Below are 25,652 nucleotides of genomic sequence, written 5' to 3'. Positions count from 1 at the left end.
AGCTCACAAAAATGCTAACACATTTTAGACTTACTGTCTGTTTGCTTAAAATTTCTGGTAGGTACTTACTAATGAATAGAATTCAAAAATTCCCTCACAGAAAGCTATATCATAGTCATAAGCTACTTTTTATCCCATGAAGGTGCAAAGTTCCGCGGGATTCAGGCAACAACTAGTTTAGATTTAAAAAAATTGGCTCAAAAGCTGTTTTAAATTTGGAACCCAAACTTTTTATACATAACATACCATTCGCAACTTTCATTTAAAATTAAATAAAAACCAAGAAAGAAACAAACGCCTAAAACATGGAATCTCATTATTAATGGCTATAGGATACGCTGTTCAGATGATTAATGATTCATCCGCTTCAAACGAGACGGCAAATCTATTTTTAAAAGCCACACGAGAGTTGCCATTGGTCGGATTTTTAAAGATGGCAACCGATTTTTCGAAGATAAATGATCGAATGGTTTCAAGTAGATAACGTGAGCTAACGAGAGATTGGTAAGTGCAAGTGTTTGCTACCGTGGGTTCTAAGTGGAACCCATCTTTCATACGTTAATGATCTAGTGGTTATCTGCTAGTTAAAAGACGGTTAAACGGTTACTTGTTAAGACTGATTGATCTGCCTCATCTCGCGTTATTAAGAATTACCATGTCGTTATTGCAAATTGAAATAAATAAATAATTTAGAAGAGCACCATTACCTGTAATGATGTCTACTCCCATTTTTAATTAAATGTATATAAAATGTACAAGTGCGTAAGTATCTATGAAGGTAACTCTATCATCAACTATCTGCATCAGATTATATTATAACCAATTTAAAACAATACGAGCTCGCAGTGTGCAAACAGATAACAGACAACCGTTGGGGGGATAGGTCCTCGAGTGACGACCGCAAACCGGAAGACGAAGGGTCAGTTCTCCCACCGACAACTTCGCGAAAGATGCGGGCAACCGGTGATTGCAAACGGCAAGTTGTCATTCACTGTGGCATTCTAAGGGGGGACCTTTGTTCAACAGTGGACAGCGGCTGATGATGATGACGAATGTGCAATAATAATAAGTTATAAGTACCTAGGTATTCACATAATTAGATTTACTGTCATTTAGTGCAAATGGAAAATGGACAACTCGAAATTATACGTCAAAGCAGAAAAATGACAATTTGAAAAACATCAACAAGGAAAATTGACCATCTTGAATATAGTCGAAAATTAAATCTTGTCCCAAGGTAAAATAGACAAATTTGATGTACGCCAAAAGAAAACGACCACTTATATTTATGTACACTCAGAAATATGACGAATTGTAAATATGTTCCACCCGAAATCATTTAATTTGGGCCTACCTACATATCAAGTTATTACTTGATTTAGACAACATTCATTTATTGCTTATTTCATTTTGCTCATACATTATAATGGACAATATTTACGAAGGGTTTAATTACTTTACAACAAAAATAAATTCGGTTGTAAATATTTTTCAGCACAATTATATTTTGACAAAATGCACTTTGGATGGTTTTTGGTTTTGGTCCAAATTCAAAATGGTCAATTCAAGTGGACGATTTGCAATTTGCACCGAAGAACAGTAGTTAAATCATACAACTGTATTCGTTATAACAAAGAGAGTCAAAAAAGCAACCCCAAGACAAAACCCCAATTTTCATAAGCGCCATCATATATTATCCTATGCTATCCTACAAATAAAATATTATCACTAAGAAAGTTTGTGAAGATATGAAATTCCGAAATTCTACTAAATTCCCATAGGTTTCTAAAAACTTACATCGTGCTTGTGAATGAAAACTATGCATGTTGTATGAAAAGAGCCTATATGTTATTTCAGGAGTCCAGCTATCTGTACACCTAAGTTCATCAAGCACACACATACATATACTATTTGTGGGATTACCACAGAGAAGTATAAATGCTTCTATGAAGATTGATGCAACAGCGACTCATAAAGACATTTCTATAAAACGTTTTTCATAAAATGCTCTAAAATTACGTTGAATTATCGAAGAAAGCTACATTGTTGCAGCACAATTTGTTCCTCATCCAACACCAGGAGATTTATTCTCGCTATCATGTCTCAACGTCGTAGAAGACAATCATAATCTATCTATGCCTCATCAACATTAAATTTAAATAACACACTGGCAACCACTGCTGGCTCTAAGAAGTGTCTGATTGGCACATAAACTATAAACAGGTGCTAAAATAAGTCAATATGATAAAAAAGTCGTGGTTTAACCTATGACCTATCAAACAGAGGATCGGGATTTCAAGCCCATGCAGGGTCACACACCTGCGTTTTCCAGAACTTATGATCGAAATTACAATTATAATTAGGCCATGAGATTTTCAGTGATGGAAAATCGTATAGAATGCACTTGCGAAACAATTCTATAGTATTATGTGTGAAGTTCAAAATCTTCATTGGGCTTGTGTGGAAACTACATTCCAAACCATCTTTTTCTGAAAAGAGGCCTATGTCCAGCATTGACACATATTTAGTCTAGTGATAAAATTGATATATAAAAATGTACATTAGCTGTGGTAATGTAAAATTTCGAAAAATATATCCTTTTTTTAAGTGATCACTGATCAGCTATATACAATACATAGGTACTATGTTTGGTGGTTAATTTGATTATGAAGCCGAAGTGGGTACAGAACTTCATCGTTGGCGTAAATTGCTATAGTTAATTCAAATTATAGGTTATTATATTATAGTTATAGCGATATTCGTAACTGAGCAGCAGTGTCAAAATTTTCGGTTCTTTTATCTTTCCATTGTAGCGCCTACTCTTGTTTTTGTTGTCCTTTCAATCGTTCAAAGGTTAACTGGTAGAGATCCCTTTAAGGGATGAGTTTGCCTTTTTACGTCTCTTTCTCTTGTTAACTGCAATTTTCATATGTTTTATGTACATAAAAGAGTTACAATACAATACAAAATGCGACACAGATTATTTCCAAACCCAATGCAATGCACCCAAGAATACTTAAGTAAGGATAAATATTCTTCAAAATTAATGAAAAACCGATACAAACTTACATGGATCAAGAAAATAGCTCTATGTATCATTAAAAATAACTCTTACGTATACTTCCACAGCAATTAAAAGAATTAAACTTGATGACAGATCACACTTTCAATTCAAGGTAAGCACTTTCACGTTTTTCACATTTTAGTCAATCAAGCGAAAGAAACGGATTCAGACAAACATTTTAGTTCTAATTATTAACATACTCCAAAAACGTTAAGCTCGCGGCCGGCGTACTAGCAAAACTAAATTGGCAACTGCAAAAGTCTCCAAACTCCGCAATTTCAATGACCTCGCCAATTACAATAGAATCCCTAAATCAGGCGAGTCTACCATAAATCAGTTCTCAGACAAATTCAAAAACAGTAGGAGACGGTAGCGCAACTCGAGGGCGCATTGTTCGTGCCGTCATCCAGCTAAACAGAAGGTGAGCCTTTTGTACTCCCCGAGTTGTAAATTTCATGAAAAGTGAAATTCCTTTTGAATACCAGTTCGACCCATAAAACATAATCCCGGAACCGGCGGTATTGTTTCTGGCACTTATTGTTTCACGTCAATGCGCGCGGGGAGCGAAATTTGTCTTCCAACTTGCAAACCATTTTTGCTACCTGTACATTGTGCAAAACTAATTGTATTAAACGCCACCGGAATTCGCTTTTACTTTTAAATTTTTAGTAACCACCTGTCGCTGCTTCTTCGAACTATTCTTGTGTCTCGTTATTGTTTAAAACCTCAGTTTAAAACCTATCGCTATGTCGGTTGAATAGTTGCAGGATCTTGTCGTAGCCGTGGTTACAAAATGTTGAGGTAAATCGGTACGGTAATTTTCAAAATTACACCTCCGTTGCAACAGTATGACAGTCAAATTACTACTTATACTCGTAGGTAGTCTATATTCTCTCTATAATCTCACTATAAGTTCAGTTCTCTAATTTCTCGGTAAAACGCGTGCAACACAAGGCGACTTTTTGATTTTCAACATTCAATTTTGATGAAATTATCCTTTCATTGACTTACGCAACTAAAATCCTGTCCAAGCTATCGAATAAGTTTATGACAGTGTTAAGAACATGAACAAACAAAATAGTATGGAACATACCAAATTGACTTCTCATCCAGGGGTAGAGTGGACTGGGCAGCGAGGCGTTGGTATTGGGCGGAGGCTGCTGTGGGGGCGGCTGTTGGGCGTGCATGGGCTGCTGGTGCATGGGCGGCATTTGCGTCTGGTGCTGCATGTCGTCCACGGGGTACATGAGGTGTTGCTGATGCACCCCGTGTTGCACCATATGTTGCTGGGGGTGCATATGGTGGGGCATTTGTTGCGCCTGCTCCAGCGGCGGACTGCCCGGTACCCCGCCCGCCGTCGCCGCCGCCGCCTGCAGCTTACAAGATGTATACACCGCCGGCGTCGGCGGTTGGTGCCCGTTCGGACCGTATCCGTCGCCTTTAGGACCCATGTGACCCATTTGAGATGGACTATCCGGCCGGTAGCCGTTCTGCTCCATCTGTTGGTAGTAGCCTAGTCGGTCGTAGGGTGGAAACCTCGGGTAAGGCATGCCGGGCGCTGGTTGCGCGGTGTAGTGGTGTTGCGCCGGCCGCAGTTGAGGGTCGCAGCCGTCCATCTCGTGCTGCTGCGGCACGGCGCCGTAGTGCGCGTGCGCCTGCTGGTGCTCGTGGCTGCCGCCGTTCCGCATGTCCGGCATGTACGCATTGCTGAAGTACGCCATGCTGTCGCAGTTGTTGGCGCTCATCGCGGGCCCGCCGCCCGCGCGGCTCGCGTCCGTATCTTCCGTCGCAGCTTCTCGGCCGCTCGGGCCGACACTATCACCGTTCGATCACCACAATAACACTTCGGATTCCATTCACTACACGGGCACGATCTGTCGCACTGGCGGCTCACGCGGTGGCGAAGGACGGTGTCTCCTCATCGGATCCTCGGCGAATCTGAAAAGCAAAGGTTGATGCACTTAGTCGATCTATAATTAAATTATTTTTCGAACGGTCAGATATCGAGAAGCGGTTCGCGATCGATTGTTTTCGTTGGCGAGCTCGCAGCTAGATGCGCCAGAGTCAACACGCAGCCGCCGACTTGACGGCTGACACAGACTGACACGTGTCCTAAAGCTGGGACACACACGAAGACATAAAACCTCATATGTTCCAAGTAAAACGCCTATTAGCGACAACCTGTCTGATACGGGCCCCCGTTTACGCAGATAACTAAGCGGTGCATTCTTAGAAACGCGAGTCGAGTTTGAAGTTCGTCTTTGTCTGACTGGCGGAAGGTGGTCCAGAAAAGTGAGACAGGGATATGACATAGTGTCACGTCGCGTACATGTGGTTGACCCGCCGTCATACCACGACATTTCCCAGCAGTTGATGGAGCATGAGTGACAACCGCTCGCCGCCCGACGACATAACTTTACACGGACGTTAATTTCTGTAGCGAGGCTAGAGTCTCCATAAACCCGGCGTTATCGTGTGATCTCATTCAACAGGTTTTAAGTAGGTAAATAAAAATATTTTGTACGTGCTTTATGTGACAGCTACCAGAATTTATCAAGTAGCGACTACAAAAAGTAAGCAGTAACGCACGCAAATATTCTTGGAGTAGGACAACATTTACTTAACTAATGATTTGGTTTACGTGGAAGTATCTTCAGTGTTATGTTTGGAGTGGTGTCACGAACTGAGGAGATATTAGGGCAACATGGCAAAGTCACTTCAAAGTGTTTTGGACATGGTTTGTTAAACTTATGTCAAAAGTAAAAAATCCTTACAGCATATTGCTGGAGCGGTGCCGCCCCTCGGGGTCGGCGCATGTTATTTAAAACCCGAAGTTCAAGCTTCATTAGCGGCTCTTAATGATGGCGGCGGCTCTAAAACAATGTTCAATGAAATAAATGCTACCGTTTGTTTCGTAACAACAGAAAAAATCTGACGATATGCTTGTTTAACGTTATTTATACAACCTTCTTACGAACTATATGAAAGTCAAATTAATAGTAATAGTTCAATATAAATATACGTTGTTTGATTTACGCTCCATTAAGGTCCTAAGATTGATTTTTTTCTGTGGAAAAAGATAAGCATAGTTATTTAGTAAATTTAAATACGCAGTTACGTAATGAAGTGAACAATGATTGAAATTATTTGTTAGTATCTATTCTCCTCAAATACTGCAGATTTATTCATAAGTCGGTACTCCCAGGCCACTAACCGCACCACGGCTAGATATTTCGTAAATTTGCATGTTGAGGGACGAACAATTTAAATTTACGATTTTACCACCCTCCACACGGGACAACCCTCACGATTTTTTTAATTTTCAATTTCCATTTGCATTCCGGCAAGTAGATTGGACACACCAATCTGCGAATACCTACATAGATACAGACGAGCCGCGACTGATTTATGGGCTTTTGCTTATTTGAAATGCCTTGTTGTTATCTTTTTAATTCGAATTTCGAATTGTGCAAGAAAAGCCGTTATCGATCTAACGAGTTTTGATACTGGCTGTTATTTTTTTCTAAGCGTTATCTCGAAGTTACAGTTTTTAATCTGGAGAACACGGGCTAATGTTCTAGCCCGCAATTATTTCGGGGTCGAGATAAGATCGCCGCGGCGGTTCAAGGAACATGTCTTAGAGCGGCGCGAGCGCAGGTGAAATTAACAGGCCCACGTGATTTTGATAATTTGATAACGGGCGACCGTGTTTTGATTTATTAGGAGCCGGTTTCTCTGAGTCACTCAGTTTGTTCTCATGATCTTAGGGGCAACTGTTATAGTTTCTTAGTACGTGTCTAATTATCTTGTTGTTCACTAACTGTATATGTTAACATTGTCGTGATATATTTTCCAAGATTGTATAGTGACGAAACAAACTGTCACATAAAAACCTGAATCGAATCAAACAAATATATTGTCCACGATTTTATCTATCTGGTGAATGAAATGTTTACATATTTTTGTAAACATGACGGTGAACCAAAATTTATGCGAGCAATATTATTTTCATACAGAAATATCTGTTCTATCAGCTTCATTGAAGAATCGGATCGTTAGTTTATCATTCGGAATAGTTTCCCGAGACGTGGGAATTGTTAAAATATTCGATAACTAGTCGTACATCGTGTTTTAAGACTAGCTGATAAATCATCCCAGAATAAGGCAGTCTAATAGAGAAGAGACTAAATTAAAAAGAATATTAATATGAATTCGCGTAGTCGCCGGGAGCTGTTAATCACGGGATGATCAAAGGGGATATTTTGGGAGATTCCCAGTGCCTGTATTTATCATTTCAACTATTTGTCAATTAAAGAGCTATTGTGGGAGCACAAAGTGGTTCTGATTTATTCGTCTATCGGTTTTGGAACGGGTTCGGAGGAAAGACTTCCTTTCATTTTGTGACGAAAATAGACGCCTTTAATTTTGAAATTTGTGCAGGTAATGCTATAAAATACTTGTTTATTGATTGAATTTAATTTGATTCTTTAAGGATATTTCATCGTATTTTATGGGTTTAAGTAGGACGTATAGTCGAACAAATTGAATCATGACCCAAGGTGGAACCTTTTAATAATCAATTTGACTATGATTTTCTTGACAAAAGTATGAGCTGTCAACATGACATAAGTAGCACAAAGGTTCCACCCTGAGTCATGATTCAATTTGTTGGACTGTACAAACTACGTAGGTACCTAAGTATATGTACCTATTTATATATGGATGTTCGTAAATCTATCATGTAAAGTCTGCTAAACAGGTTTTTAAGAAATATGGCATACATAGATCATAGCTTAATTAGATTAACGCATTCACATAACTATAATACTTTATCCCAGAATATCACACAGTTTCAACGAAATTAATTTCTGCTAGTACGTATTTAAAACCTAAAAATATTTTCATAAAATGAAATTCGAAGCCGTAACTTTTCTAGGAAAACTATTTTGGTAACGGAAGAATAGAGAAAGCTAAGCTTTGTATCAAAATTAAAAGAGAAATATACTAACACAACACCTAAAAAACAAAGTTAGAATTAGTTCAAAGACCATACAACATTTTATTTTATGGAAAGTTTCGTACATTTGTTACTCAGGAGTGCACTAAATACGCGTCAACTCATCACGACGTGTTCTATGTTCGTCCCTCAAAGGGCCAGAGTGTGGGAACATCCATTACAACGGGCGTGTGTATTAATCTATTTGATCTCCGATTATTTCCATGCTCTGTGGTCTGGACTAATTATTAATTATGCGGCATCTTCTTAAAGTTTAAATTAACGGGTCTAATTTTAAAGTATTTAATAGATGTGTAGGTAGAGTAATTCACGATGACGCGTGCCGTGGTTCTTATTACAATGTCATTAATGCCTAATTTTGATAAAATCACGCGTCTTCGTGGATGCCACTAGGTATATAAGTTAACGCGATTAACGTAAGATTTAGATGGAATTTGAACTTAATGCTTGTGAGTATAGGGATGAAGTTAAATACGCGTAAAATGTACAAAAGGAACATTTTTTTTAGTAAGTACGAAGTCGTTTAAATATTTATCCATAGTCTATATTCAATGCCACAATAATAATGCAGGTATTTACAGTTTTTTTTATTTGTGTATTACGCAGATGTAATTAAATTAGAAAAAGTAATTGATTTTAGTTTATGCCTACTGGATGGTCTCTACAAAGTACTTAACGGCTGATTCAATTAGCCATCCAAGTCCAGAGAGCCTGTAGAACCTTTTCCTGAGCCTTGCCCATAATTTTTTTTTCCAATAAAAAAAACAAAATCCTTTTTAATTCCAAACAGCACTGAATTAAAACACACGGAACACAACGACAGTTTTTTCGCGTCATCAAAAAGTCGACAACGACCCTCCAGAGCTCCGCTAAGCGGGACCTGAGTGAAATACCGTGTACTCATAATTACACCCGCAACTTCTAAATTTAATCAGACAACTTCAGAATTTCCGCACTGGCTTCATTATTTTTCATGTGGCCCGGTTGTAAACGTGTGCGTTTTTTAAAAAATAAGTGTCAATTTTTATCAATTTCATTTGTTTTTCATGGAGATGGAGGGACGACCTGGATGTAGGGCAAGACTTGGCTTTATTTAATCAGGCGTTACTTTGCGGAGGTCCATGTCAATGAACTAAAACAATAACTTTGCTCACCCGCGACCTTATGATAGGTAGAGCAAGTTTAAATTTATAATCAAATTATTCTTTCAGCGTATAATCCCTTGGAACTGTAAGAAATAAAGGGAAATGTTCAAAACTTATTGGTTACAAAAATTTGAAACATACTTTTTATTGCTTTTTAACCGACTATAAGAGGAGGAGGTTCTATGCTCGACTATATGTTTTATTATTTGCATGAAACCTACAGTGCGCGAGTCCAACTCACGCTTGGTCGGGTTAGGCTAAATTTCTTGTCTTCTTAATGCCGCATTTAATTATTCTGAGATTGCACTCGTTTGTATTCCTGAACGCATACCAACTAGCATTTACTATTATTTCCTATCAATTTCCATACATACTATTTTTTAGATTTCGCGAAACTGCAGCTGTGCAAAGTACAAACTTTGCTCGCGTGACCACGCATAATGTACGCAGTGTGTTTTTCAGTTTGATACTAGTTGAAAAATGAACCTGCGTACCTACCACCTATTTTAAAACTTACATCACTCGGATCATCATCATCATCATCATTTGAAAGTGGTGGTGTGTGTGTGTGATTTTTAACAAAAAAAAATTGCCATAATCAAAGCACTACCTCTCCAACCCTTACCAGATCGCCCTTTATTACACTCTAGCGCCTAGAAACATCCCAAGCGCCTGTTCATGCAATACAGGAACCTCATGGTTCTATCTATTCAAAGCATCATGGTCCAACAAACACCAAGAATCTGGCAATCAAAGCGACCACGATCAATTACGGGCTGCAATCAAAATGGCTAACATTCCAGACCGGCCATCAAAGGATTCTGTATAGTGTCTACAGGTAATGGACCCGATATCTTGGTGGAGATAATGACTAAGCGATATGCTGAACTTCAATAATTGAGGGGAACTTTTAGAACTTAGGTGATGCGTTTTGGGAACTACTTTTTCGTTAACTTACGCGTCTGTAGTGAGGAAAACGTCCCAGTGCTCGACGCTGTCCCAGTAGTTGGAATCTTTAGCAATATAAGTGACAGCAGGATGTCATCTGCTGGGCATAAGCATGTCGTGCACTGGGACATTTACTTTCTTGTTAATTTGTTTTGTCAATTTTCTTTATTCGACTTGATGGCAAACGAGCAAGTGGGTCTTCTGGTGGTAAGAGATCACCATCGCCCATAAATATCTGCAACACCAGGGGTATTGCAGATGCGTTGCCAACCTAGAGGCCTAAGGTGGGATAGGTATACCTCAAGTGCCAGTAATTTCACCGGCTGTCTTACTCTCCACGCCGAAACACAACAGTGCAAGCACTGCTGCTTCACGGCAGGATTAGCGAGCAAGATGAGGGTAGCAATCCGGCGGACCTTGCTCAAGGTCCTACCACCTTCAAACACACATCAGTCAGATCAGTTTTATGATCAGTCCTTTCGCCTAAATGAAATTAATGTGTTTTTGGTTTTCAGAATATAGAGGGACGCCTATGTCAAACAATGGACGTCCTATGGCTGATATCATGATGATGATGAAATAAATATAAAATTGCATTTTTGGTGCCTAAATGTGAACAAAAACTTTAGCTGCATTCTTGTGCAAGCATCCAGTCACGTACGTCTGTAACCGCCTTTTTAAGTCAGAGCTCGAGACACCCGTAAATGGCTTAAGTAAATCACTTGAAGAATGCTATCAACTATGTGTTAATTACCCTCCGATTACCTACTTGGTCGCTATCATTGACTAACTAGTCGTAATTGAATCGCATACTTAGATAAGGCGAACGAGCTAAGTGTAAACTTGACAGGTGTTAATATGACCATCATTAAATTTAATTATAGATCAATTAGTGTTACCTTGTAACCTATTAAAGAAGTTCTCATTGGATAGCGCATTTCTGTTATGTGATTTAAGCGATATTTTTTGCTCCGTAGGTACATACAAAATTTTAAAAGGAGTAATTTGAGGTTTCCCAACATACCTAAGCTACTATAAGGCTACGACATGGGTGCCTTTAAAAGGTGTGTTTGCCTTTTCTGCCTGCACCAGCAGTCCCAATGGTGACTGTAGGTGTCCATAGGCCGCGTTAATTACCATCAAGTCAACTGTAATGCTCGTTTGTTGAAAAAAAAATAGTGATATAAGATCATATTTTGAACAACAAGACAAACTGAAGGGGATGTTCAAAATTCAAATACTGATAAAGACAAAAATAGCACAATAATTTACTGACAATAAATTTAAAAGATATAAAATATCACTCTCCTCCGACGAAGCCGCATAGTTCCAAATTCGGCCGCAGCGGCGCTCCGGTCGCATTATATTCGTTTAATTAACATTGCTATCATACCAGCTAATTGTTATATCGCGCGGCGCTGATTTATAGACATACGGCCGCCGACACCTTTGTAATTGCGACACGACTAACATCGCTTGCATACGTTCGGACAATAGAGCGGGGGCGATACGGACGGACATACCGATAAAATAGTTCTAGAACAGGTATCTACATGGGGACATGCTGCAAGGCGTTTTAACACTTATTTGTACCTACTATCTCATAGAGCAGTTATACATAGCATTTTTTCGGAAATTTTTAAAATTTGCCCCTTTGCAGTTTACCTCTAAAAACAAATGACGTGAGATTCATTCGTCGCGTTTTCCTACGAAATTTTAGAGTCAAGATGAAATCACTCCTTTAATTCTGTAGATAGATTTATCAATAAATAATCATAGCAAATCTATCTTTGTGGTTTTGTTAAGTCTTGTTATGCTTGACTTCAAATCAATTGACCTTGATCTCAAATAGGTAAAAAGCGTAGTTAATTTCTACAAAAAATCATAAGTATAATACTCAACAACACACACACACACAAATCTATCAGTTCATGAAATTCAAAAAATAAAGAGCTTAAAATGGAAATTGATTACAACGCCATCTGTTGTAAAAATACGCAACTTTTGAGTTGCGCCACCTGTAGTATTTAATTGGAACTCCGTCAAAAGGTAGCGACGTAGCTTTTAAGTCAACTGTGCCTGAGTGGCGTTCGTTCGTATGAAGGGCTTCTGAGCGATGAGCTGGGAAGTTTTAAACGTAATATTATTATTTTCTTTTAGGTTTGAAGTCAAGATTTTTTTCGAAAAATGTAGAGTAAGGTTGAAACATGCTGTTTTTGCTCTGAAAGTTTTGGTCCCGCAAGAAAGTTTGATATTCTTAAAGCCTGTTTTACTAAAAGAAAGTTTATACTTAGCTAATTGTAGATGGCAGCTTACGTTGTGTACTTTTATTGATCAACTAAACCGTCTTGTGCAGGAAAAAGATCGCTTTCGATTAGCCAAAAAAAAACTTTAGTGAACCTATCTGGTTTTCTACGTATAATGTTAGATTGTTATCATTAACTTCTATATGACCTATACAAACTTGTGACAAATTTTGCGTTTTTGACATTCTGTGAAATAATACTTGGGTAAATGATTTCTAGTTTCACCCCTTAGGAAAAGGTGAAAGTTAAAACAGGAAAGCAGAGCATCTAAACCGATTAAAATTCCGAACGCAGCCGTGCTCCCGCTCCATTGAATAATTCGGAACGCATTCTGAATGGCTATGTTGGCACCACGGTTACCCTACGCACGTTTGCTTTCTCTTGGGTAGCTATTTATTTTGTTGGGTTAAGCTTTGTTTTTTTTTTCTTCTGTTTTTTTTTTTATTTTAGAAGCGGCCATTAGCTAATTTAATTAGAATGTAGCTATTTTTTTTATGTCAGCAACACTATTGGACTTAGCTCTTTTAAATAATTTATTGAATCAGGCGTTACTTTGCGGAGGTCCATATCAATGAACTAAAAGAATTTCCTTGCTCACCCGCGACCTTACGATAGCTAAGCTTAGCAAAATATGCGTGTTCAGTGTGGAGGTGGAGGAACTGCATGAACACGCATATTTTGCATAAGCTTAGCTATCGTAAGGTCGCGGGTGAGCAAGGAAATTCTTTTAGTCATTTAGCTCTTTTATTTGCATTCTTATATACAAGATGGAAAACTTTTCGACGATTCTATGCTATGTCCCTAATGAGGGATAACAGGAACACACCATCAACATACATAAGTATTTAGCATGAAAGAACGTACGAGTACATGAGTGTTTATGACAGAATGCGGTTTGGAGGCATTCTTTTCGTTCCTTTTTGACTTTAGAAATGATTATTCCTAGACAGGGGTTACCAATCTTTTCAATATTGCGACTCCCTTTACAAGTTGCAAATGTTGGGATACATTTATAATAGAAAATAGAAGTATTTGTAGCTCAGGATATGCGAGCTGGGACCAGTAGGTACGTGCTGGGACCCGGGGCGTCATGACGCACATTTTGGGAAGTCCTGTCCTAGACAACATTAGAGTAACATTCAATGATGGCGAAACTTTCTTCGTAAGAGCGTCGGATACTCTGAAAACGCTGAAAGACAGGTACATCCATACTAATATTATAAATGCGAAAGTATGTGTGTTTGTATGTTTTTGTGTTTGTCCGTCTTTGACTTTGAAACGGAGCGACGAATCGACGTGATTTTTGGCATAGTTTATGGGCCAGAAAGTGACATAGGCTACTTTTTATCCCGGAAAAATGCATAGTTCTCGAGGGAATAGCGCGCGATAACCGAATTCCACGCGGGCGAAGCCGCGGGCAAAGGCTAGTATTTCATATGTTTTACTTGCCCCGATATCGGTATCGGTTTCCGATACAAATATCGGATCGGATAATCTGAAAACGTAACGATCACATAGCTAATGTTATATCTACCAAAAAAATACTTACCAAGCTTCTATGTCATTTTTTTAAACTTTTGGGTGGAAAACGAGCAAGTGGGTCTCCTGATAGTTAGAGATCACCACCTCTCATAGACACCTGCAACACCAGGGGCATTGCAGATGCCTTGCCAACCTAGAGGCCTAAGATAGGATACCTCAAGTGGCAGTAACTTCACCGGCTGTCATACTCTCCACGCCGAAACACAGCAGTGCAAGCACTACTGCTTCACGGCAGGATTAGCGAGCAAGATGGTGGAGCAATCCGGGTGGATCTTTCACAAGGTCCTACCACCTGCTGCTGCATTTCTGTTCATTGTTGTATTTAGTCAATGCATTTAACACTATTACCAAACATCGAGTGGAGATAACCGCACGCACCAACACTCGTAATAGGGGAAACCATCAATGAGCTGGAAGGGAGGGACGACGTCTGCCGGCAGGCAGGTGGTGGATAGATAAACGCAGTTGACAAGGAATTGTCAGGCGTAGAGAAATCGAGAGAAGGCCTATGCCCTAAGACGGGCGAGTTAAAGGCTGTTATGATGATGATGAAGTACTTACCTAACATAACCTAAAAAATATATATCATCATCAGAGAGCGGAATTGTCATGGCATTTTTTGGCCGACAGGTGTGACAGATAGTGACTTCCTTATCGACTCTACCTGAATGATGTCGATATATTAGAGATTAGACTTTAAATTAGATTATCGTAAACTTATCATGTTATGTAGACCGTTTTTTTTCCGCATACAAATGGATATTTGACTAAAAAAAGTAGTTTAAAACCGGAAAATATGAAAAAATAATCATCTATTTCTCTTATATAGACATTATTGGAACAGAAGAATTTCAGAATTCAAATTGAAAAAAAAAACTGAACTGTAATTAAATTAGAAAATATTATCCAAATTGCAAAATGTCTATTTCACAATTTCAACTGATCGAAAGTTGATTGGAAGAGATCGCTCTTTAACTTAAGGGTGCCTATTGTTTACCTCTACTTTTAATCTTCTTTAGTACCTATGTTGTGTATCGATACATGTATGTATATCGGAAGTTGATAAGTAAGAAGTCGCTATGACAGGTCAAAAAATGACATGAAAATTCCGCTCTCTGATCATAATCCAAAAAATTTATATAAATTTTATACATTTTTCAATAAATTTTAAAATATAGAATTTCTATCAGTGAAACAGGAAGCTGCCCGTTTAATTTACGCGTCGGGCGGGCGGTATCTGTGGACTTCCGGCCGGCGCCGGAAGTGAACGAAAACCGTTCGTCATCGTTCGGTCACGACGACTGAACTGTAGACTTATGAGCTTTCGACTCTTGGAAATTACGAGCTATATTATTTTGTTCAATGCTATATTATTTTGTATTATTATGTGTCATTGCTGTTATAAATAAATTATTTTCTTTCTTTCTTTCTTTCTTTCAATGCGGGTATATTTCCTCTCAGATTGGGAGCGCTTGGTTAGTTCAAATGCAGGCTCAGTGCGTAATTAACAGAAACTTCACACACACCATTTAATTCCTTACCTTACGATAGGCACTTTGTAATACCTGTCCTTTTTAGGGTTCCGTAGCCAAAATGGCAAAAACGGAACCCTTATTGTTTCACCATGTCTGTCTGTCTGTCCATCCGCGGCTTTGCTCAGGAAGTATCAATGATAGAAATCTGTAATTTTGCACGAATATATATGTAAACTTTGCTGAGAAAATGGTACAAAAAATCATAACATAAAACATTTTTTTTTTAGAGTACCTCCCATAGACGCAAAGTGGGGGTGTTTTTTTTTCATCCAATCTTGTAGTATGGGGTGTCGTTGGATAGGTCTATTACTACCTTTTAAAACCTTGGGGTTTATAAAACGATTTTTCGATTCAGTAATTTGTTTGCAAAATATGCAACTTTAAAGTGCAAAATTTCATAAAAATCAATCGCCCCCCTAAATCTAAATCGGTGGGTGGTTTTTTTTTTAAATTCATGATTGTAGTAAGTATATCAAACTTACAAGGAAAACTATAACGGTTAAGTTTTCTTGAGAATTATTAGTAGTTTAAGAGTAAATAGCAGCCTGAGGTATAAAATATACCTAAACTTGGAATATTCCGTACAAAATCCTTAGAAAAATATTAGGTAGTTAATTTTTCGTAATGGTTACGGTACCCTATTTCGGGTGTGTCCGACACGCTCTTGGCCGGTTCGCATTTCGAATAAGCTTGACTTGACTACGCACTAGCCAAGTTTTCCGTCAGTATTTCCGGACCGGTATAACTTAGGAATCTTCAAAAACGAACCTACTTCTTTCTCAAAGGGCCGGCAACGCATCCATGACTCAACTTATATTGTGGGTGTCTATGGGCGGCGGCAGTGGCGTAGAGTAGTTAGGGCGGGGGCAATCCGCCCCGGGTGGCACATTTAGGGGGCGGAAAAATACCATAAAAATATAATGGTATTTGTGTGAAGTTTCCAATCCGCACTGGGCCCGCGTGGGAACTACGGCCCAAGTGTTCTCATTCTGAGAGGAGGACTATGCCCAGCAGTGGGACGTGTGAGGTTGGGATGATGATGATAATTCCATAACCAAAAACAAATGTCGCACCTACGATTCGGATCGATTAGAACAAAAACCCTAAATAAAAGGGCGGAAAATTTTTCTTCCGTCCCGGGCGGCTAATACCCACGCACGCTACGCCACTGGGCGGCGCTGATTGCTTTTCATCAGGCACCGGCCTTCTTGTTTTCCCCCTATCATATTAAAAAAAGTTTTTAAGACTTATACTTCCAGACTAGCATACAAAACTAGGTCATCCAAGAACTAGTTTCAGGTATTCCGGTATTGGGGCCCATAAATCTTATTATTAAATCGCCCTTAAGGTCACACTGCTAAATAGCTACAGCCCTTCACGCACTATTAATTTAGAGCCTGTCAGGAATTGAGAAGGGTTAAGCCCAGCGATTATGGAATTTAAATTTTGGCGTAAACATACCGTTTTATCAATAACACGTACGAGCAAATTATGTCAAATCGCAAGTTCGTAAATGCAATACACACTTTAAAAGAAAATTTATTGACGATCAAGCAAATGTGCAACCGAAAAACCCTTCAATAAACAAATACTTAATCATATTTAATTTTGTAAGTATAAAAATAAAATTGTGCAAAATATTGAAGTAACGAAAAAGTACAATAACAGCACCATCTCTGACGTTCGTGATGAACTAAATGAAAAGTAGTTTACGGAACTTTTTAAACTCGCGCGCTAGTGACCTCTACCGGCGAGTAGTTGAACTAAGTGGCTAACTAAATTACACGAGCGTCAACGCCAACTAGATGGCATTATAAACAACGTAAGAATTTTGTAAAATTGCATTTAGTTTTAATGTGGTCAATAAAATATACATTTTTATATTGGGTTCAGAAATATTGGTTTGGGCTTTTGGATTCAGAAATATAAATATTTCTTTACGGCGAATTATCTTAAAACGTGAAAATAGTCTAATTAGATCGAAATAGCGTTGATGAGACGAAACACCAACTTTAAATGGGTATTTTCTCTGCTTTGTCTCGACCACCTGTGATCATTGTGACCTTCTATTGTTAATTTCGTTCATTTGTTTAAATATTTCAACACGCAAATTGATAATTCGAATTACGATTGTCTTGCGAGTTCGGTTTTGTTGTTGAGAATTCGAAAACGATTTGTCTTATTGGAAATACATATATCTGTTTGGAATTAATTCTTATTAGTTTTTATTACCTTTGAGATGGTGGTTTGGGTAATTAATTTAATTACTATTTTTAGTTTTAGTAACCTAATTGGGTTAATTAATAATTAGCTTTCTCCCTAGTGACTCTTCTTAGCCTTAGGTACTGAATGAGTTTTAAGCATTTGACTCGTATAACCTAAATGACTCAACTTAGTAACATATAACCCAAACTTAAGTTAAAATTAGGCAAATTTTCAAAATAGGAGTTTCGAACGCGTCACGGCGGGAACTGGCCTAAAAAATGGGCTTTGCCTAAAAAATTCAAATTTCGAACTCCAACGATCGATCGAAAAAGGACCGGCCGATAGGGATGGGATGAGCCGCGCTTCGTCTGTCGAGATTTTTTGCACGATTTTTTCGACGTTATTATTATGAGAAAAAATGCGGAGTCAGTAAAGCGGAACGTGGGGTGGGGGCATGACGAGGGTTCCCCGGTTTGATTGAAGGAGGCATGGGGCGGGGCGGTGACGTCACGCTCTCATAATAGGCCATGCAGTGATGGCCGCCGTATATCGGCTAGCTTGCACTTGAACTACATTTGTGAAGACAATTGACTAACGCGTATTGATAACGAACGATTATATTCTATTGAGAGTATAGTGACGTCGAAGAATACGACAGAACGAACATCAGTTGAAATACCTATAAATTTGAAAATAGCATTTTTTTATTATTTATTTACTCAAATAAAAAAACAAAAGAAATACAGAAATACTTGAATGAATTGAGACCAGGTATAAAAAACTGATAAAACCCCGCTTAATAAAAATCGTTTTTGTAAAAAAAAGTCTGTAAGTAATAAATAGAAGTCATTTCTTACAGGCAGTATGCATTATCATTTATTTACCTATATATCCGCACCTAATTTTAAGTCAAATCGATGACCGCTAGAAGTGAAATATTACTTTATTTACCATATTATAAAAAATGCAAATAAAATAATAGCTTGTGCTAATGCAAAATTAAAACATTTACTGCATATCACATCCACTCAGCCTGTACCTAAACAAAAGCTCAAAAAATACTCAAACAACTGTTATGAATATTTCAATAAAATAACGAAAAGCAAAATACAACAGGCTCGAACTTCGAGTACGATGTACCAATTCAAGTCAAACACTACATAAATTATTCATAACCCTTCAAAAACAACCAATAACGTTAAAAACAGCGTTACAGCGCTTAAAAGCGTTCGCAAGCGTGCGGTTGGGCGGGGCGAGAATTGCGTGCTATAGCGCACTTAGCGCGGGAACACCTCGCAGCATGGCACATCACATCACTAGCTACGCCTATTGCTTGCTGCCTGCCAGTAACCGCATTTAATTTTTTTTTCTTAATTCCACGTTTGAAATAAAAATGACTAAAGAAATTATTGCTGATATAAGAAATAGCTTTATGTGAAGCGCCTTTCCTGTGAAGAAAATAAACGAAGTAACTTTTATTGCTTCATCGTAATTGTTATGTAGGTATAACCAGACTCGCAATATACCTTTCTCAGAGGCCAATGGCCGTAAACAAATACGTTACCTACCTAACTAATACTTGAAATATTTCATTAGCGCCGATTTCTCATAAAAATTGCAATAATAAACGAAAAGATGGATTTATATCTACTAACGTAACTTGGCGGCCGAGTTCGATCGTAAGACAAGGGATTTTTATTACAATAGTTTTTAGCGTTCTCTATTGCCAACTACGAACTCTGAACTCCAGAACTGAGGGCCTACTCCGAAATTCGAAAATCAAATTTCGTATCGTACCATCCCTCTCACTCTCATATTAAATAGTATAAGTGTCAGAGAGACGGAACGACACGAACTTTGATTTTCGAATTCTGCGATGTGGAAGTCTAGGGAAGCCACCACACTATTTACCCAAGAAAAACGTCATGAAGATTCACTGTATTGATCCTCAATCTACAGCAGCGACTATTCTGACAAGAGCGTAGCGATTTTTTTTTAAATAAATAATGAGTCGCAATATAAACTTCATATTAACGTTACAATAAAGGACTCCGAATAAAAACCAATTATTGTAAATGATTAATCAACCAACAGCATTAAAAACAAGCGAGCAGTAAAAACAAACAATCTATGAACGTGACTATTTAAATGTATGTTTGTACAGTTGGTCCGGTGTCGCGTCTCGAACAAATGAGCTGTTATGCGGTCGACTGTATTTGTGTATGACGATATTGCACCTTGAAATAAATTTCGTGTTAGCTATTAGGTAATTTGATAGAGTAAACAAGTTTATGAGAAAAAACCCGGCAAACGCGAGTCGGAGTCGAACTTACACATCATTAAATATTCAAGTATTTAGGATGCTATTTTACTACCGTAAACTTCTTATCTGAGTTACGTATTCCGTTGGGTACCCTTGTAAATAGGAATTAAAGATCCGTATTTTCTACAAAGTTTTGGAGACAGGATAGCGTGAATGGTCCACTTTTATTTATTTTATGAAATGAGTCAAGATTATTATAAAAGTATTTAAGATCTTGGTACCAATTTTAAACCTTTTATATTTATGATTTCTAATTTTTCCTCCGATAGACCGCATATCCGAAATAAATTTATACGTATATGTTACACGTAAATAATGCTTTCAAGTGTACTTTTATTAATCATCTGGCGTATTAATAAGTTTTTAGTAAGAATATCATTTTTAATACAAGCTTTTTTGCTAACTGTACTTTTTGTTGACTGAACTTGTATTGGCACCCAAACTACATTTGCATACCAAATTTCAAGTCGATGCCATTAACCGTTGAAAAGTTCCGCCCTGTGGAGACGATCCTGGCCGGACTACCAGGATGTCACTACCAGATTATTGTATTGTAACGCAATGTACATAAGTATACCTAATTTCAAGTCAAGCCAATTACTGAAAGTTGGTCGAATTTAACTTGCAAGATGACAGGCAGACAGACAGTTAGACATACAGACAGATAGACAGCGGGACAGGTGAAGAAATTAAATAAAAACTTGATAAAATAACCTAGCTTACGTAGTGGTAACGAAAGCACATTACATAATATATATAGATCATTTATTTCGCAATTTTGTAACATGCTAGTACCTAAAATAAAATACCCAGCACTAGTTTTGTACTCGTATCCTGAAAAAAGACTAGCTTCCCGCTTACTTTAAGTTCTACCTGATCTATAAGTACTACAACAAACATTATATAAGTTTCCAAAGTTTTACTTGTGTACATGTAACTTAAAACATTTAAAAAAGTAGACTGCAACCTATTAAGTCAAAGTCTTATAGTTTAAAATTATTCCTAATAATCGACTTACAATTTTCCTCAAAGATCCAATTTCATATAATCGACCGTTCTCGATTTTTGTTACGATGTCGATAAATCATTCGCACATCACTGGGTGAACACAAAATCGGAGGTCGGCTAAAAGCCGCAATCAGAATGGACCAACAAAGAAAAAAGAAATTAGATAGCTATATTATATTATGTATAGGAATAATGATCCCTCCCGGCTATATCTATGGAATTCAAGAATAGATTAGCTACAAAGTAGTTTGATGAATGTCTAAGAATTTGAAACCAAGTTTTTTTTAGTTTGAAATCTTGTAACTACTTTTTAAAATTACCATTAAATGAAATGCATGTACAATCAAGTGTTTATTTACTTAATTAACTGCAGTCATTTAATTTAAATGAAGATTGAAAAACCTTTGATAAATAAAAAGTATCTGTGGCCTTTAAGCAAGGTACCTATAAAAAAATACATACACATAAATCAAGGATAAAATAATTTCAGTTATTAAAGACGACGTGTCATAAAATTAACGCCAAGTATGTCAGCGAGTCTTTGGATATTCCAAATAAAATACAAAAGAATTTTCGCCTAATTTTTGTTTTCGTATGCAGAGAAATAAAACCACTTTTTAAAAATACACATTATTTTATCTATCCTTCCTTCTTTCGTTCATTTCTTCCTTCTTTCTGTAAAAGGTTGCCTGGAAGAGATCGCTCTTAAACGATAAGGCCGCCTATTGCTTACGTTGTAATTTTCTCTCTGTGTAAGTACCTGTTTTCTGTACCGCTTACTATTTCTGGTGTACAAAAAAGAGTCATTGTATTGTATAAATAATTTTGCTTAAGCATATCCAATACGGATAAGGCACTCCAATCACTTTTAATATACCTACTTACAGCATGTTTTATCTATGTTGAGTAAACATACTCGAGTTGAAACATACACTGCATTTAAAACAACTATACTTACAACGGAGTTAAGTGCAACTTTCTTACTTTATTGAACAATCCTGGCCAACAGCCGAAAAAGAAAAAAAAAGCGCATTTTCCAATTGATTGATTGGTAACAAATAACCCTACCGCCGCCAGGGTTACCACATCCTAATTCCAAAACCGAGAGGCGCTCGCGCATGATTAATATTCAAACCACCCGATAATTTTGTAAATTTCCAACAACCTATAATACACATTAATAAAGGCGAGTTCGCATGTCAAACTGCCAATTGGCATGTGATTATCTTTATTTTGCACTAATTTATCAGTGTAAACGAATGAGTATCTACTTTCGTTTTTTTGTATAGTGTGCATTATCCTTGTGTGTAGGACCTGAACTCCAAGCTTATTATTTTGTTATTTATATCACACTAGACTTTACCCGCGGCTTCGCACGCGGAAACCATTCAAAAGCGTTGGAAGCGTCCGCACCAAATATCACGTCTCTAAGATATAGGACTAATCCTAGCGTTTGGGATTTCAAGATTTTATTCTGATAACGTGGGGTAACATCGGGATAAAAAGTAGCCTATGTGTTATTCCAGAAATCCAGCTATCTACATACCAAATTTCATCCACATTCATCCAGCTGTTTTGGCGTGAAGGAGCAACAAACATACACGCACATACTCGCAATCTTTCGCATTAATAGCTTTAGTACAATTATTTATACAGGAGCTGCAGTTTTCCTATGTCTCTATACTCCCATTTGTTTTAACATTTGAAACTTAACGGTAAAATTTGCGCACGTTTTTAAATAAAACAATGAAACTATTTCAAATTGTGTTAACTTCTATAGTAGAAATATAATAAATAGCACAAAAAAAATGTACATGTAAGTATTTTTAGTCAATTTGTGTTCGAAATACCAAGAAACGTGTGTTAAACGGTATATAGTTCAGAGACTTTATTACTAGAAACTTAATTTGGGACGAGGGCGACGATTTTTTTGCTCATCAACCCCTGTTGAGTGTGGTTCGATAGGTAATTTAAAGTGATTGTGGACTAGGGCAACAGCCTGTTCGTTTGTGAAGAACTGAAATTATTTATAGCTATCCTGCGGTAATCACTTCATTATCATGACCGTTTTTGCGTGATGAAATAACAAACATCCAAACATCCACAGTTTTAATATTAGTATGGGTCAAACCATTTCTCGCGTTGTAGGCCCATTGGCAAATAGTTAGGTATTTAAAGGCTTTAAAAGGTTTTTTTTGTCGTAGTCAATTTGTCCCACCTCTCCTAGATTAAAGAATACCTATGTACGTGAAGAAATTTTGGCACAACCTACTTTTGGGGATTGATTCTATGAAATCTATCACACTTTTACCCTACTTGAATATATTAAGCATACGTTATAGTTGCCCCTGTAGAAGTATGCATTAGGTATGTTAAGCATACAAATATACTTTTTAGGGTTCCGGAGCCAAAATGGCAGAAACGGAACCCTTATAGTTTCGCCATGTCTGTTTGTCTGTCTGTCTGTCCGTCCGTACGCGGCTTTGCTCAGGGACTATAAAAGCCAGAAAGCTGTAATTATGCACGGATATATATGTAAACTATGCCGACAAAATGGTACAATAATAATTTAAAAAAAATTTTTTTAGAGTTCCTCCCATAGACTTAAAGTGGGGGTGATTTTTTTTCTCATCCAATCTTTTAGTGTGGGGTATCGTTGGATAGGTCTTTTAAAACCATGGGTCTGATAAGACGATTTTTCGGTTCAGTGATTTGTTTGCGAAATATTCAACTTTAAAGTGCAAATTTTTATTAAAATCGAGCGTCCCCCCCCCCCTCTCTAAAATCCAAAGCGGTGGGTGGAAAAATTTGAAAAAATTCAAGATGGTAGTAAGTATATCCAACTTTCAAGGAAAACTACAACGGCTAAGTTGAGAATTATTAGTAGTTTATAAGTAAATAGCAGCCTAAGGTATAAAATATACCTAAACTTGGAAGAAACCGTATAAAATACGAAATCCTTGGAAAAATATTACTTAATTTTTTCGTAATGGCTACGGTGGGCGTGTCTGACACGCTCTTGGCCGGTTTTTTTATAAGAAAATCATACAGACACAGCGTAGATTGCTGGATAACCTGGCGTCTTATGGACATACGGAGAATGTGAGACTACACAAGATCGAGACAAATGTGCGTATATTTTGTGAGACATAGTAGAATCAAAATAAAGGCTAAGCATCTCATCGATCGTATACGGCAAACTTGGTGTTCTACGGGTGCTTACATACGAGCAATGACGAATAGAGACGTCAAAAAACTGTTGCCATTCTATTATTCTTCACATAACTTAGCCTCCAGTGGGACATATTTTTAAATTTGACTTATAACATGACTGGAAAGTTAATTAAAATATTTAATGAGATACCAGTTTAGTCGGTGGGAGCAGAGACATGAACAAATGATATTAAATTATAGCGGCCGTGGTGGGCGTTATCGTTTTAAGCGTTGAGAGGTTTTGACAAAGTCCATGACGGATTAGCAAGTGTTTTATTAGCAATTGAAATTTTTTCCACGTGGGAGAAAAACGGGGCTCAGTGAGGTTGATTAATTGTAGAAAATTTAATTTTCACTTCTCATGCTCGTAAAGTTGGTGATTATGCTGGATCTAGGCGACATAAAATTGCTTTTTATGCTCTAGTACATAAAGTAAAATCTTCGTCTAAGACTAAGGTAATTAGGTGTCAACAGCCACAAACAAAAAAGTTTCTGTATATTTTTTTACATATTTTTTTTTATGTTAAACTAAAAATCAATCAAATCAATCAAAATAAATCAATAAACTTAAAAAATATTCTTATGTCATAGCAATGCATGAAAAATAAAGGGTACCTAGTAAGTGACCACTGTTGCTATTTCATTTCCTCGCCATCGCAGTGAAAAGCAGTGTAAAACTCGAGCATTAAATCCATTTTCCCCTCGACGTGTCTATCCACCCGTGGCTATATGAACGCCTAGGGTAAAAATGGCACGTCTTATGCTCTTGTTGTAGAATCTACTATTATTTTTCAAACTCTCATGCAACAATATTGTTGCGATTGTTACTCATTTTGCTCCTTAACTTTGCCAGTTGGCACTTAAAACTTTTTTATGTTGTACAAGCCTTAACCCGCGGCTTCGCCCGCATTAGCCTGCCTTATCTCAATGCCTAGTCTTAATGCCTGTTGTATATTATGCCCGTGCAACTTTTGAAATATAGGTACAACGAAAACCATTTACTCAAACGATTCTTGTTGCCATGGCAACGCAATAAATAAATGTCCTAGAGTTTGGCTTGATAAAAAAGTTTTAAAAAGGTTAGGTACGGTAACAATTTGAAAGGACAACGTTCGCTCGCACAACGCCATCTATTGATTGCAAACGAAGTTAGCACGTCATCGTTCTTGGACAGTGCCCTCTATTCTTGTTTAAACTTAAAATATTATCTCACGGGAACGCATTACCGGAGTATCATGTATCTTATGTCTCAATGAAGATTTTTGTGTGTCTGTTCTGTACGCCAAGTTTCATGTAAAGCCCTTCAGCCGTTATTGCGTGATTGAGTAACAAACATCCAAACATCT

General features: G+C 37.5%; 1 protein-coding gene across 4 annotated transcripts in view; it reads right to left on the bottom strand.

Moving 5' to 3' along the window:
- The window catches only part of LOC141434085 (homeotic protein antennapedia-like), a 227,255-nt gene that overhangs the window by 20,851 nt on the left and 180,752 nt on the right, over positions 1 to 25,652 (bottom strand). For all 4 annotated transcript variants that reach the window (XM_074096369.1, XM_074096367.1, XM_074096370.1 and 1 more), the window contains one exon: positions 4,158 to 5,002. In XM_074096369.1, the coding sequence (XP_073952470.1) occupies positions 4,158 to 4,809 (652 nt within the window). In that variant the 5' untranslated portion in view covers positions 4,810 to 5,002. The remainder of the gene's footprint in view (positions 1 to 4,157; positions 5,003 to 25,652) is intronic.

The sequence above is a fragment of the Choristoneura fumiferana genome, chromosome 13, assembly GCF_025370935.1.
Source record: "Choristoneura fumiferana chromosome 13, NRCan_CFum_1, whole genome shotgun sequence".
NCBI lineage: Eukaryota > Metazoa > Arthropoda > Insecta > Lepidoptera > Tortricidae > Choristoneura > Choristoneura fumiferana.
The sequence above is the reverse complement of the archived record's forward strand: the minus strand, read 5'-3'. Positions and strand labels throughout refer to the sequence as shown.